Source organism: Magnolia sinica, chromosome 2, assembly GCF_029962835.1.
Source record: "Magnolia sinica isolate HGM2019 chromosome 2, MsV1, whole genome shotgun sequence".
Lineage (NCBI taxonomy): Eukaryota > Viridiplantae > Streptophyta > Magnoliopsida > Magnoliales > Magnoliaceae > Magnolia > Magnolia sinica.
Genome location: NC_080574.1, coordinates 77,843,495 through 77,858,060, shown reverse-complemented (window position 1 = coordinate 77,858,060; position 14,566 = coordinate 77,843,495). Strand labels below are relative to the sequence as shown.

Genomic DNA, 14,566 nt, shown 5'->3' with positions numbered 1-14,566 from the left:
GGAACTTTCGATTTGCCTCATTCTGTCTCATGACCTAAAATGATCTATCCAAATGGATGGATGGAATGGATATACAAAACATAATTAAGGTGGGCCCCACTGTAAGGGCCGCATCGTCTTTGGTGCAGTCGAGTCGCACCAAATTTAGGGGCGCGGATTGGGTGTTACCTGGGTAATAGCTCTGTCAGTGTTACCCTTATTGTAGGGCCCACTTTGGCTAGATGTTGTATATCCACTCCGTCCATTCGTTTTTCCAACCCATTTAGGACAGTCTTTATGATTAAGCACATCCAAATCTCAGGTGGACCACACCACATGAAACAATGATGATTGAATGCTCACCATTAAAAACTTCCCAAGGCCCACTGCAGGCAGATCCGTAATGTTTATTTGTCATCCAACCCGTTGATAATATCAACCAGAATTGAATGAAGGGAAAATTCAAAGATTAGATTGACCCAAAACTTTTGTGGCCTACAAAATGCTTTTAATGGTGATTCACAACTTTTTCCAATGGTGTGGTCCACTCAAGATTTGGATATGCTTAAGTTATATCATAACACCCTTAAATGATCTGAGAGAACGGGTTGGTAGTGTGGATATTAAACACACTCATCAAGATGGGCCCCACACAGTGAGGTCACTAAGTGGATTGCATAGTAACTCACTACACTTAGCGTACTGAGTAAACGCTGTGAGGTCCACCTTGATTTATTTATTTTATCCACTCCGTCCATCCATTTTCCTAGATAATTTTTAGTGCTTGAGCCCAAAAACGAATCATATAAAATGTTCAAATGGACCACACTACAGGAAACAGTTGATTTGAACATCTACTGTTGAAAATTTCTTAGGGGCCATAGAAGTTTTGGATCAAGCTTATATTTGTGTTTAGCGTTTATCCATGTCTTTATGATCGCATGAACATGTTGGATGACAAATAAACATTACTGTGGGGCCTAACAAGGTTTCAACGGTGGAAATCATTATACCCATTGTTTCCTGTGGTATGATCCAATTGATCTTTCGATATGCTTCAATTTTTGGATCAACCCCTTAAATTAGAGGGAAAAACGGATGGACGGCGTGGATAGTCCATATACATTCAAGGTCGGCCCAAGTGAGTTTACTTGGTACGATAAAAGCGTACGGAGTAACTCAGTACGCAATCCAATTTCAACTTAAAGAGAGAGAGAGAGAGAGAGAGAGAGAGAGAGAGAGAGCTTCTCTGTCAAAGACGGCCGCAAGTCCACACCCCTAATCCATCGAAAATTCCAACCAAATTTCCCAAAAATCTCTTCGAAAATATTTTTATTTGGCAAATCCCAACCCAAATCCCATAATCCTTGGCGGAAATACAATTTCCTTCTAGAATAATTATCTTCGAACGAAAAAGAGTCTTAGGGTTTTTCTTACATGATCCGGGGATGTCGATTGCGGCCCACCAAATCCAGTCAAAAGCCACCTCAAGCAGATCACAAAGGTAAGATAAATTTTTTCTATATATATTTCTCTCTCTCTCTCTCTCTCTCTCTCTCTCTCTCTCTCTATATATATATATATATATATATATATATATATATTGCAATTTCTGGATGAGAAGAGATGTCGCCTGTCGTGGTAGGTGTCTATGGTCTTATGATATCGCGTATAAAATCAAGCAAAAATCTGAAATATCAAGCATTATCGTGTGATATATCATCGATATTGGCAATATTTTGCGATATATCGCTCGATACACAGGTTTTCAAGATTTTATTATTATTATTATTTTTTTAAAGACTTCTGAGGGGTTTCGTATCGATGGCTTACGATAACGATAATATCGGCCGATAGTATCAATATTACGAACACTGGCTATACTTTATCTCTGTTGAGGGAGAACACAACCAACTTGATTTCCTTAAAGAAAGGGGATTTGAGGGCCGCCTTCCTTGGCAGAGATTTGAGGGAAAGCAAGGTTATTTAACTTGGGATGGATCCCAACGATAAGAGGATAATAAATTGCTATCGAAGGATACAATATGATCACATGGTTTGCGGGTGATTGTGTGCATCTGCAGGGATTAGTCTCACCTTAAAAAGGGGTGGGGACACCTAGTCGTCATTAAAAAAGGGATACAATATGATCACAGACTAGACGCTTGTTCGCCTCACTGTTGCCATTGATAGAAATATTGCTTATTCTATTGCATCTAGCCCTCACACTAGCAATGCGTGGAAGAAGTGGGTGCTCTTATCTCCCTCCTTGAGCCAAACTACATGTGAATGGTGCCTCTATTTTATCTCTTCTTGCATGACTTTGCTCATGTAGTCAGTGGAGAAGGGATCTTGAGACTTTCTTCTTCAGAAAGTGGGCTGCCTTCTTCCTTGACATCCAAAGACTAAATTGATGAGGGGATTTTGTTAACGTTAGCATCCTTGCTCTCAAAGGTTTCCTTTCTCCAGGACACAAAGTTTTATATATATATATATATATATATATATATATATATATATATATATTTATTTATTTATTTATTTTTTACATAGCAACTTGAGGTTCTAGCTAAGGACGATTCAGGGGAGACCTGAAATGAAAAAGTAGTTCCACCAGTTACTAATCATAGAAGAGAAACCTTCTATTTCAAGCCATGATAGCTCAAATATGAAAGGCTCATGACCCCAACTATCCTCAACAAAATCAGTCAATGATTGGAAATTGGGTGAGGCAGGCCTAGTTGCGAAACAATTAGGAAGGATTCCAACGAATCATAGGAAACACATAATCTATCGAGGTGAGAGAGAATTGGGGGACATTGGCCATTCAACCATGTAAACTTCACATCCGAGAACGAAAGGTCCACAAGCCCATTCTTGCCAACCCATTCAAGGAAGAGCTTCGTGCTTTTTTGAAAAACGGCCATCAGTCGAATTCTTGAAGGTAAACCGGGTAACATTGAAATCTCCTCCAAAGCACCAAGGCCACAACCATCTGGCCCTAATAGCATTGAGATCTTCCTAGAGGAGGTGCTCAGGGACACTCTGTAAGGGTCATAGACCACCAAGACCATTCATCTAAAACTAGAGGAAAGGCTTTTCAAGACCACAAAGGCAGAGGAAGCCCTTATCCAAGCATCCTCTTTGACCCACAGCCTATTATCCTAGGCCACCAAAATATTACTAGTTGACCCCTTCGCATCGAGCGTCACCCAGTCTCTGAAGAGGACTCCCCAAATAAAGTCCATCAGAGACTGATTAACAACCTGAATCTTACTTTCCCGAAGGGCAATAAACTACGCCTTGAATTGACGACATATATCCTTGACTTGGGCCCTTTTTTGCCGACAACCAAGGCCTCAAACATTTTGGGAGATGGGCTTCATTGGGAAACCGGTGTAGCCCTTATACCCTTTTTAGCACTTCTAGAGCAAGAACTCACATCATGGTTGATCGAGGATTCAAGACTGCCTAGCTCTCTCTAGGCCTTGGGGTTTTTTTGAGATTTTTTTTTTTTTGCTCTGGAGCGCTCCTAGCACCTATCACTTCAACAAATTGAAAAAGGGCTACATAATCATTATCCTATTCGCCAAAGGAGATGCCAACAAGCTTCTTGAACTGGATGTAGGTGTCCTTACATTGTGACAAGATCGAGATGTCACAAGCCAAAGAGGGGAGGACAATGTTTTGAAGAGAAGAAATGGACCCTTCCGAAATGGAGTCCACAACCTAAAAGGGGGAGACATCTAGGATATTTGAGGAAGAGGCGTCCACCAGGAAGGGAACCTTTAGGAAGGGAGAGACATCTTGCTCATGAAGGGAAGGGTGAGGTGCCAAAACCCACTCCCAACGTAGGAGGGGCCAAGGTACTCAAATTTATGAATGGAGGTTTGAAAGATAGGTTCGAGTCCAAAACAGAGAAGGTGAAAGTCACAAGAAGGCAATGAGAATTAGACCCATGGAAGGGTAAAGTCTTAGATGGGGCTTCCAAAGATAGAGAAAGGAAAAGCTACAACAGCAGTCTCGAGGGTGCTGCATGTAAAAAGGGAAGGAAGCTCTCTACCTCTACTAGCAGGGTAGTTCTCTGTCTCTGGCAGTAGGGTAGCTAATGTAGGACACATGATTTAATCCTAGCATGCAACATTGGGATTATGAAAAAGTCCATAAAGTAATTAAATTAACAAAAGATGCTAACCCACCACGTAATTAAGAGTAAATAATAGGAAATAAAATATGATTTAACCTAAATCACATGCCTGCATGCTAAGAAATCACATAAATCAATTAAAATTAGGCTCGATGGAAGGACAAAACTTTTAATTTAGCATAAACACGTTCTACACTCAAGGGATTGACTTGTAGGTTCTGTGATTAGGGTTAGGAAGGGAAAAAATGAAATTTGAAAATTTAAGGTTCATGGGAATTGGAAATTTTAGAATTAGGGTTTTTTAGAATTTGGGGAAAAGATAAAATTAGGAATAAATTAGATGAATTGGTTAAGGGGATTGATGGATTTAGGTATTGGTATAGGGGAATTAAGGTTTTGGATGAAGGGAAGTTAGGGATTTTGGCGTCCTAAATGGTTATTTTCAATTGGGGTTGAAGTTGGATGATGAAAAGTTGAAAAAAAGAAAAAAGAAAAGAAGAGAGAGAGATGATTTGGATAGGAAGGGAAGAAGAGAGATGAAGTTTTTTGAAAAATACTTCCTTTTGGATAGAAACGAAGAGAGAAGGAAGATGATAGATGGAAGCCTCGCACATCCGTTGAATGGGGAATGGAATTACACCACACCCAAGATTCAAATCACATGGAGTATTTTTCAAATCACATGAAGAATAGAAAACACAACTTTTTTTTTTTTCAAAATAATGGCATGAGGGCTCCACACACCTCCTTTTCTCTTTTATAGTCTCAGAAAAAAACTTTTACAAAAAGGTGCTCTCAGTTAAGATTTTCAACATAAAGATGCCTAATAAATTAAAAGTTGTTCCTAACTTCCTAATGTCAACACATATACAAGTTATATAAAAAATAACAAAGTATGTAAATAATCTGAACGACTAAACTATTTCATAGCCCATGGGAGTCCACGATAAAGATGTCCAATGATGATGATCTAACAGTCCGATCATCGTGTCCATCAAGCTCTTATATGCAGCCCATGTGCATCTTCCCAGTGTGGGGTGTTCAAAGATGCATGGACATGTATGTTGGGTCTTCAACATGGCTAGGAATGTGAATTGGGCCAAGTGGGCCCCATGTAATGGTCGTATAGCCATTAGGAGATTGGCTTAGCCCTCCTCTGGTATGGTGCTTGGATGTCCTCATCAGTAGCTCTCTGTCTTTCTATCTCTGGTAGCAGGGTGGGTGGCATGGAAGTGAGCAGATTAAGCTAAGGCAAGGAGAATCAAACCCATGGAGGAGTAAAGTCTTAGATTGGTCTTCCAAAGATAGAGAAAGGGTAGGGAAAGGAAAAGTTGTAGTAGCATGCTTGAGGGCGTCACTCCTAAAATGGGAAGGAAGCTCTCTGTCTCTAGCAGCGGGGTTATTAAGAAAGGGGACAAGTGTCGCAAGGGTAGGATGGGAGGGGTCAAAGGTTTGAAAGATATTAAGGCAAGTGACGTTATCTAGATTGGGAATTGACGAGGTCAGGCCATGCATCGCCACAAAGGCCACCCTTTGATGGTGATGGAGCCATCACTAACATCGACGTCAGAGTCGTAAGCATGAGATGGTAATGCAGAGAATGCCGACTGTCTCAAGGGGCGGCGGTGACAACTGACAAGCCACATGTTGCCTCGGAGGACCCCCTACTGACGTAGTTAGAGTCATCACTGGCGTTGTTGTTAGAGTCATCAACGAATGATGCATCGAAAGGATTGAGGGGCAATGAGAGAAGGCCACATGTCACCGTGGATTGACCGGACTAACACCCTTTTCTGAGCAATTAACATGGCTGACGTCGGCGAGCTTGGTAGACTATGACAAGGGGCCACGCGTCTCTAGAGAACCAACGCCATCGAGGAAGGCCAAGTCTCCATCTATCGTCAGAAAATTATTTGGTGCTCCATTGAAGCAACTGCAAGGTGGTACTCCGTCTCTGCTAGCCGCAACTCACAAAAATAAAAATAAAAATAAATAAATAAATTGAGGCTGAATCTGCTGAAATCAACCCTCGAAGCCTCCTACCTCACCTTGAGCTCCATGTGAGCCATCCCAATAGAGACGAGAATTTGTAAGGGGTTGAAGAAGAGCCTCTTCTTCCTGATGAGGATGCAGATTGCCTAGAGCTCCCAACCACTTACCATATTAGAATGGAAGGACAAAACCACGCCGATGTAAGAGCTAAAAGCCAGAAAGAATTCTCGACTCCACAACTCTAAAGGAATGCCCTAGAATTTAACCAGGAGTCCTCAGAACTGAAGATGGGCATCTCATCCCATTTGCACAGAGAGACCACTAGGCCATTGTTGAAGAGGGCCCCCGCCATTTAGGACACGATCAATGTTCTCTCAGCCTAAGATTGAGGATCTCATCCTCTCCCAAAGGCTTAAGGGCGAAGTCGCCTTCCTTAAGGTTATAACAAGCTTCTAACCAAACGTAAATCTTAATGAGGGAGGCTCCCTTCCTGGTTTTGGCAGCGAGACTCCATTAGAGGCTAGAAGTAGCATCCTCCACTACCGAGCGGCTAACTATGATCTTAGGACCGGATTCTGAACTTTCTAGATCTGAGGACCTTGTGACTTTGTGGCCGCTTCTCAGAGACTAGCATCCATGGCTAGAGGGACATCAATGGAGACTCCAGCCACTGCGTCTTTGAATGATCGACTGAAAACCGTCTTGCCTCCACTCATGTTCTTTGGGAGGCTAACTGCCTTAGGGGTGGAGGGTCTAGAACCACTTACCTCTGTTTCTCTCTCACCTGGGTCTTTATTGATGGTTTCTGGACCATACCAAGCAATTTGAATGGAGATCTTTCTGCCACCAAGGCCAAATGGATGGAGGGTGGCGATGGCATGAGCAGACTCCATGTGCACGAAGGCAAAGACACGATTGGAAGGAGTTCCTTTCTTCTTTGGGATGAGCACCTCCTTCACCACCCCTGCCTTCCTAAAGACTGGTAAGCTGGTACTCGTTCCAGTCTTCCAGGATGTTGGTAACGAAGAGAATGGAGAATTCTAGAAGGGACGACAACTGGGATTTCTTCTTCTTCACTGGAGGTCACCACCTATAGACCACAGTCCAGCCACCTCTAGTAGCCGGCTCAGGGACAGGGCTGACCACCAAAGGCTCCTTCCCACGGTTGATGACTGGGTGAGCTCCCTGGTTGAGAGAGCAGTCAAGAGCCCAAAGTCTATCTCTCTCTCTCTCTCTCCTGAAACACCCAGTTTTACAGGTCAAAGTTGCTGAGATTAAAGCTGATGATCCATCATTCAGTGACCGAGAGGCAGCTAATATGACAGTTATGTCTGAAGCCTGAAATAAGGCGTTCATGCATTGAAATACTGCTGAAGAAATCTGGGATTCTATTGCAGCCTCCTATTGTCAGAAAAGAAATGTTGCTGGTGTATTTCAACTGGCCAGAGAGATTGTTCATTTTTAGAAAGGTGATAAGCCGATGGGGAATTATTGCACATCTCTGTGGAATGTGCCTTAAACTGAGTCACCATCATGCCATCAAGCAATGTTGTGATACAGAACATAAGAATTAACATTGAAGAACAACAAATATTTGATCTGTTAGGATGCCTTAATTCAGAATAATTCATGCTTGGATTCTCAACAGAGAGCCTAGTGCATCCTTAGGGAGTTACTTTCAATGGAAAGAGAGCCATCGAAATATAATGTTGTCAGAATATAATATCATCCCTGAACAATCAGCTCTTGAACTTGTAGGGCCTTGTGGTTGTGATGTTGGAGTAAGAGGTGATGGTAGCAGATTTTAGGGTCATCAGGACATGGCAGTCTACTCTTGGATTAGGTAACCGTAGTGATTACATGTGATGTTGCCGCGGCCGAATGGTGTCGTAGGATGTGATCATGGTTATTTCTCAAATGATGTAAAAGACGATATATTGTACTCATTGTGGATGGATACATCATACGTAGGAGATGTTATGTTGAAACATAGTTGGAAGACCCCCAAGGAAAATATATTCTACTTCTGTTGAAGTTGAAAGGGCTGCCTATACCGAATTGAGTGATTTATCTTGGGGTTATTTGTTGGATCTAAACAAGGCAGATTAATTTCTCAAAGTTCATTCTTAATCTCCTTACTGACTCATGCTTATTGAATGCAAGAGCTCTAGAATCTCTTATTGAAGTCGATCTCCATCTTCATGAGGAGAGGTCAGTGTTGCTCAGTGATCCTGGTATTTACCAGAGACTTGGGGGAGACTAATTTACTCAATTATCACTCAGCTAGATATCGCTTATACAGTTAGTGTAGGTAGTCAATGCTTCTTGTACTCATGTTGACAGTACATTGTGTAATTCTTTGGCATCTAAACTCTACTCCCAGGAAATGCTTATACTACAATCATGGTCATCTGAACATTAGTGATTTTTATGATGTTGATTGGGCTAGTTCATCTGATGATAGGAGATGATAAGTGGCTATCGTACCTTTTATAATAGGAAAGCTGGGCTCAAAACTTGAGTACTACGTGTAGGAGGAAATCCACTAATTTGGAAAAGCAAGAAGCAAAGTGTAGTTGCTTGATCATCTACAAGTGTCAAGTACGAGGCAGTGTCAAATACAACTTCCGAGCTCATATCGCAAATAATGCAGTCTTTCATGAGAACTCCAAACATATTGGAGTTGGTTGTCACTTTGTTGGACAAAAAGTGATGATGGAATCATTCCCTTTACCATTTGTCCATTTAGAGGATCAATCAGCAAACATCTTCATGAAGGCTTCCAGTTGGTACCAAATCAGAGATATCTTAGGCAAACTAGGCATGTGTGGTCTATGCTAGCTTAAAGGGGAGTGTCGGAAATGTCACATGGTTTACATTGTCTTTGATACTCCTACAGACACCATAAATCTATGTTTAAAAATAAGAGGTTAAGAGAGCAGAGCTCTCTCTTTTTCTCCCGTTCTTTTTTCTTTTTCTTTTCCCTACCATGAATCAAAACTAACATGCGTGTGCGTGCGCAATTCTCATATGTGTGTCACCCATAGGGCTAAAAAATCAAGCAAAATCGTGATTCAAGTGGGCTACATGAAATGAAACAGTTGGGAGAGGGATGTCCACCATTGATTTTTTTACAAGGCCCACCGTGATGTTTATGTGAAATCCACTCCAACCAACAGCTGCCTAACGAAAAATTATGCTTGGAGCCCAAAAATTAGGCCCATCCATGATTTTTGTGGACTGCACCAAGTGAAACAGTTGGGATGGTGGTGTCCCCCTGCCCACTGTTTCTACTCCTGTGGCCCACTTAAATCATGGATGTGGCTGATTTTGGGGCCTTGGGCCTCACGTGAGCTGATGCATCTGATGGTCAAGAGTGGATTTCAAATAGATATTATGGCAGGGCTGACCTGAACCCACCCCAACCTTCTTTTTTTTTTTTTGCATCTAAGGTCTCCTGCTGTCTAGTTTGCGGGAGACCGGGATTTTCATCATCATCATCATCTACGCCTTATCCCAAATAATTGGGGTTGGCTACATGAATCCTTATCAACCATTCTACTTTATCAATGGCCATAACTTTAGTTAGACTATAGGTCATCCAGTTGTTTCTTTCTACCTCCGTTCATGTCTTTTTGGGCCTTCTCATACCCATTTTAAAGCCTTCAACTTGCACCAACTCACTCGTAACTGATGTCGTTCTCGGTTTCGTTACACATGACCAAACCATCCATGTCTACTTTCCCTCATCTTATTACATGTTGCTGCTACTCCTAAGCTCCCTCAAATGCATTCATTTATAATTTTATCCTTCCTCATCTTTGCACGCATCCATCACAACATCCTCATTTAGAAACTAGAGGGGTGGAATGAGGCCAAGCTACGAATATAGTTACTGATTTCAGTGCTGGTGGTTCAGACTCACTTTATTATTATTATTATGGTTCTGATTCAACAGATAGAGACTACCACATAGTTGAGCAAGGGGAATCCTAGTTGCATCGGGACATGCAAACAGTCTGATTCATTGATCCAAACTGTTAATTAGGTCAAATACACTTTTTATGGGCTATCATGCAAACATCACATGATTTGACAAATACTAACGATTTGATCAATGGCCTTTAAATATGGATGGTCAAGATCATTTACACAAAAGTAGGCCTAGTCAACAATTTGATCCATGACTTTGTATTTACTAGGGACCACCATGGGTTGCTTATTATTCTGCAATCATAACCATCCCATCCTAAAAAAAAAAAAAAAACATGGCTATAGAAAATAAGACCAAATCCAGGATGGATTGTGTCAATATACACAACATGGGTCGTATAGCTGTATGATCCATCTAAGGATGTGTGGATGTAGGCTGTACAGCTGTACGGCCAACCTGGATGGTGATATGGGCCTAGCTCTTCTTTCATCTCATTATTTAGGATTTTAGATTGATTCATTTTTTATATTTGACTAGGATTCCTGTTTAGGACATAGGTGGAATTTTTGCTTTTGTTACCACGGGGTATTTTTGTCTTTTCAAACTCATTAATACCTTAATATAAATAGACAATGGGGTGAAGTCCAAACCTCACTCCCCTATTTTCTCGAAAACTCTTTTCTTCTCTCTCAATGTTGTACGTGATATATTTTGATCCATCTTCTCTTGATTCCTTTTCTACATGCCCGGGCGTAGTACTAACAACAATTTCTATTGACGACTAACCCAAGCAGTGTCTAATTCTAGACCCATTTATAGCTTTGACGGCCCGCTGTAGTCTCCAGCATTTCCTAGATATTTAATAGCATTTTTTTTTTTCTTTTCTTTTTTCTCTTTCTTGGCAGGAAAAGCAGCTTTGTTAACTATCGGTAGCCTCATTGTGGGTGCTGCAGTGGGATCAGTGGTTGAGAATTGGTTGCAGGTAGACATAGTCCCATTTTTTGGCATACACTCACCTGCTGCAGTAGTAACCGAATTCATTCTCTTCTCACAGTTGTTGGTATCATTGTATCTGAGATAGGTCTGAAGTAGTAGAATTGATTATGTAAGAAAATGTGATAGCTGTAATTATCAGGTTATTTAAACTTCTCGGCACATGCCATGCCATCCATATCCTTAGGGTGTGTTGTATAAAAGAATTGATAACGCAAACCATTCACAGGTTACTCGAAAATGTAATGGACATGTACAGCTTCTATCCCATTTTATTGAAGGCTTCACAGATGGTGGACGACTTAAAACTGGCTCATATATGGATGAAGCAGACTCTATGAGTTGCAATTTAAAAACTCAGGCTCGAGATCCAACTCAGATTATATGGTCTTGCTGTTTCTCACCGTTGCTCGTGATGTGTTGAGTTTGTTTGCTTGGGTTGCACCACCCAACTACCAAATGACCTTCCCAACTAAGTTGATTCAGGTATGTCATGAAACCATTACAGCTGCTGCCTGTGTATTTTCCTAACTGTCATTTCCGTAGTGTGGGATTATCTGTGTATGCAAAATGGGGCTCATGATTTGGAGGGCCTGGATTGGCATATGTTTATCTTGCATATAAGGATAGATGATTTCCCATTATCTGTATTTTCAGCATATGAATTATGACTGAAATCTTCATCAATGATAGTCATAGTGACCAGCTAGCCAGCGTAATGCTCAAGCAGTTAATACAAGAGTATTTATTGCATCAGGGGGTAGAAAATGGAGTGAAACGGGGTTTGAAATATGTTTTCCATCTGCTCAACGCTTTTAAATTTTGGAAGAAGGGAGGTTGTAAAGAGTGCTCCAGCCATCTTTATGCAACTGTCTTCTAAACCAATGGTTGAAATAGGGTGGAAAGCATTTCCAGCTTTCCGGTAAGGAGGCATTACAAAACAAGATATTTTTATGGGCAGGCAGACCAAAATATTTCAGTGATGCCAGCTGCTACAAAAGATAAAACTTTCATGTCACCTCCCAATTTACAGATTCATGCCCTGGTCGACCCATATGAATGGTCTGGATTGTTGGACGGATGCATCATGTTTAAAGTTCTGTTGTTTGTGGAAGACCAAAATAGGTAGGTTAGTGCATGATAGATCTTCAGTGCTAAAACTTTTAACTAAGTTAGGTTTCTAGCACTCACTGGATGTGGGACCCACAAGAGGGATCATCTCATGTTCCCACCATGGATAGGCCATCGAGTTTTGATCTTTTAGTGAATGGCTAGAAATATGAGATTCAGCGAACGATGTGAAATTTCAAATAGAATATCGGTGTTGGTGAGGGGGAAATGGAGGGACAAACCCACTTGCCACTGCTTATAATAGAATATGGGTGAGGGGGAAATGGAGGGACAAACCCACATGCATCGCAGGATCATAGACATTGGTTCGATCCCGTAAAAACAAATAGAAATCAGTCATTCAAGTGAACAGGCTCGTGACTGTGTTAACTAGGTCTTCTAGTGATAATACACCGTCCATTCTCATTCGTCAATCATCCTGGTCATGGTCATCCTTCTTAGCCAGACATGGGACCTTTCGGGAAGCTGGGGTGCAATTCCGGCCATCTGGAGAAATTATTTAATTCCTATATATATATATATATATATATATATATAGGAATTAAATAATTGCAAAGAAAATGTATATATATATTAAGTTTTCATTTAATGGGGGCTTCAAGATATATTATGGACTCAAAAAAACACGAGAAAATGATGGAGTTTTTCAATAATACTTAAGGAGATGCGATGGCCTTTACACACAGGGGCTTCAACATACATATATGTTTCATTATAAAACTATACATGATGCATTCATTAAAAAAAACAAAAAACAAAGATGGAATACTTCAGGAGATGCAAGGCTATTTAAATAAACATTTTTTTAATATCATTTTAAATAATAAAAAATTTGATTTTCCATTAACTAATGCCAACTCATTGATCATAAACATGAACCATATAAGAAAATCGCAAGGAACCAAAAAAAATAAAAAAACAGATAATACTTTTTTACTTCTAATAAAATGGGGGCCCTACTCATGATGGAGTTTTTCAATAATACTTCAAGATATATTATGGACTCAAAAAAACATGAGAAAATGATGGGGTTTTTCAATAATACTTCAGGAGATGCAATGGCCTTTACACACGGGGGCTTCAACATACATATATGTTTCATTATAAAACTATACACGATGCATTCATTAAAAAAACAAAAAACAAAGATGGAATACTTCAGGAGATGCAAGGCTATTTAAATAAACATTTTTTTAATATCATTTTAAATAATAAAAAAATTGATTTTCCATTAACTAATGCCAACTCATTGATCATAAACATGAACCATATAAGAAAATCACAAGGAATTAAAAAAAAAAAAAAAAACAGATAATACTTTTTTACTTCTAATTAAATGGGGGCCCTACTCATCCCTCGGTGTCATGGGTTAAAGTATCCATTGTGGTGAAATCCCACAGTGGTGCGAGTGTGTAAAAAAAAATAACTCCTAATTAAACAAAATGTTTTAATTTTTGAAATATAATTAAAAGATTTTGAAAAAATGAATATCTTAATTTTCACTTAAATCTATGGTAATGCATGAGAATGATGCATAAACATGAATGGAGTGACATCCATGACAAAATCAAACAAAAAAACCCACTATACTACAATATATCATACTTATTGGTTCTGACCCACCGAGATTTCAATTCGTAATTCAATCCACAAGAATGAAGCTTAGATGCAATTAAAAATAAATAAATAAAAATAAAACTACCCTCAAACTCATATATTTAGAAAGAACGTGTAAAGTTACTGCGATTTTAGTTTTTTTTTTTCCTACCAAAACACAATGTTCATTGTTGCAAGGGAGGTTATTGACTATTGCTAATAAATTGATACCTGGAATTTATATACAATTGGCAATGCGCATACATAATGGATACTTGGGTTTGGATCGCAAGTTGCTTAAGATAAGCTTCCTTCTTATGCCACTGGTAGTTTATCTTAGTTTCTACTAGCTATGAAGATAAGTATGTTTGGTAAATAACATATTTATCAGCTTCTCCTCTCTTTCATCTCTCCTGATGCCTCTTCAGCAACTTGTAAAAAGTAGAAAAGCTAATTTTTTTTAGGTAAAGTGATTAAGTACTTTTTTAAGTAAAAAAGTTACTTATAACTAAACTTATCTGAAATAAATCACTCTTCTACTGCTGCTGTAAGTAGAAAAATGCAACTTATTTGGTGGTATCCAAACTGGCCCTCGACATCATCTGATTAAAGTGATTTACAGATGATGATGATAACGCATCAAAACTTATTACAAATCATAAACTAAACTTATCTGAAATAAATCACTCATCAACTGCTGCTGTAAGTAGAAAAAGTAACTTATTGGTGGTATCCAAACAGGCCCTCAACATCATCTGTGATTTACAGATGATGATAATGCATCCACAATAAAG

General features: G+C 39.8%; 1 protein-coding gene across 1 annotated transcript in view; it reads left to right on the top strand.

The window, feature by feature from the left end:
* The window catches only part of LOC131237208 (protein CHAPERONE-LIKE PROTEIN OF POR1, chloroplastic-like), a 63,926-nt gene extending 52,155 nt beyond the window's left edge, over window positions 1–11,771 (top strand). Inside the window, exons 3-4 of the mRNA XM_058234884.1 lie at window positions 10,958–11,034; window positions 11,275–11,771. Coding sequence (XP_058090867.1) covers window positions 10,958–11,034; window positions 11,275–11,469 — 272 coding nt within the window. The 3' untranslated portion in view covers window positions 11,470–11,771. The remainder of the gene's footprint in view (window positions 1–10,957; window positions 11,035–11,274) is intronic.
* Window positions 11,772–14,566: the final 2,795 nt, after the last annotated feature.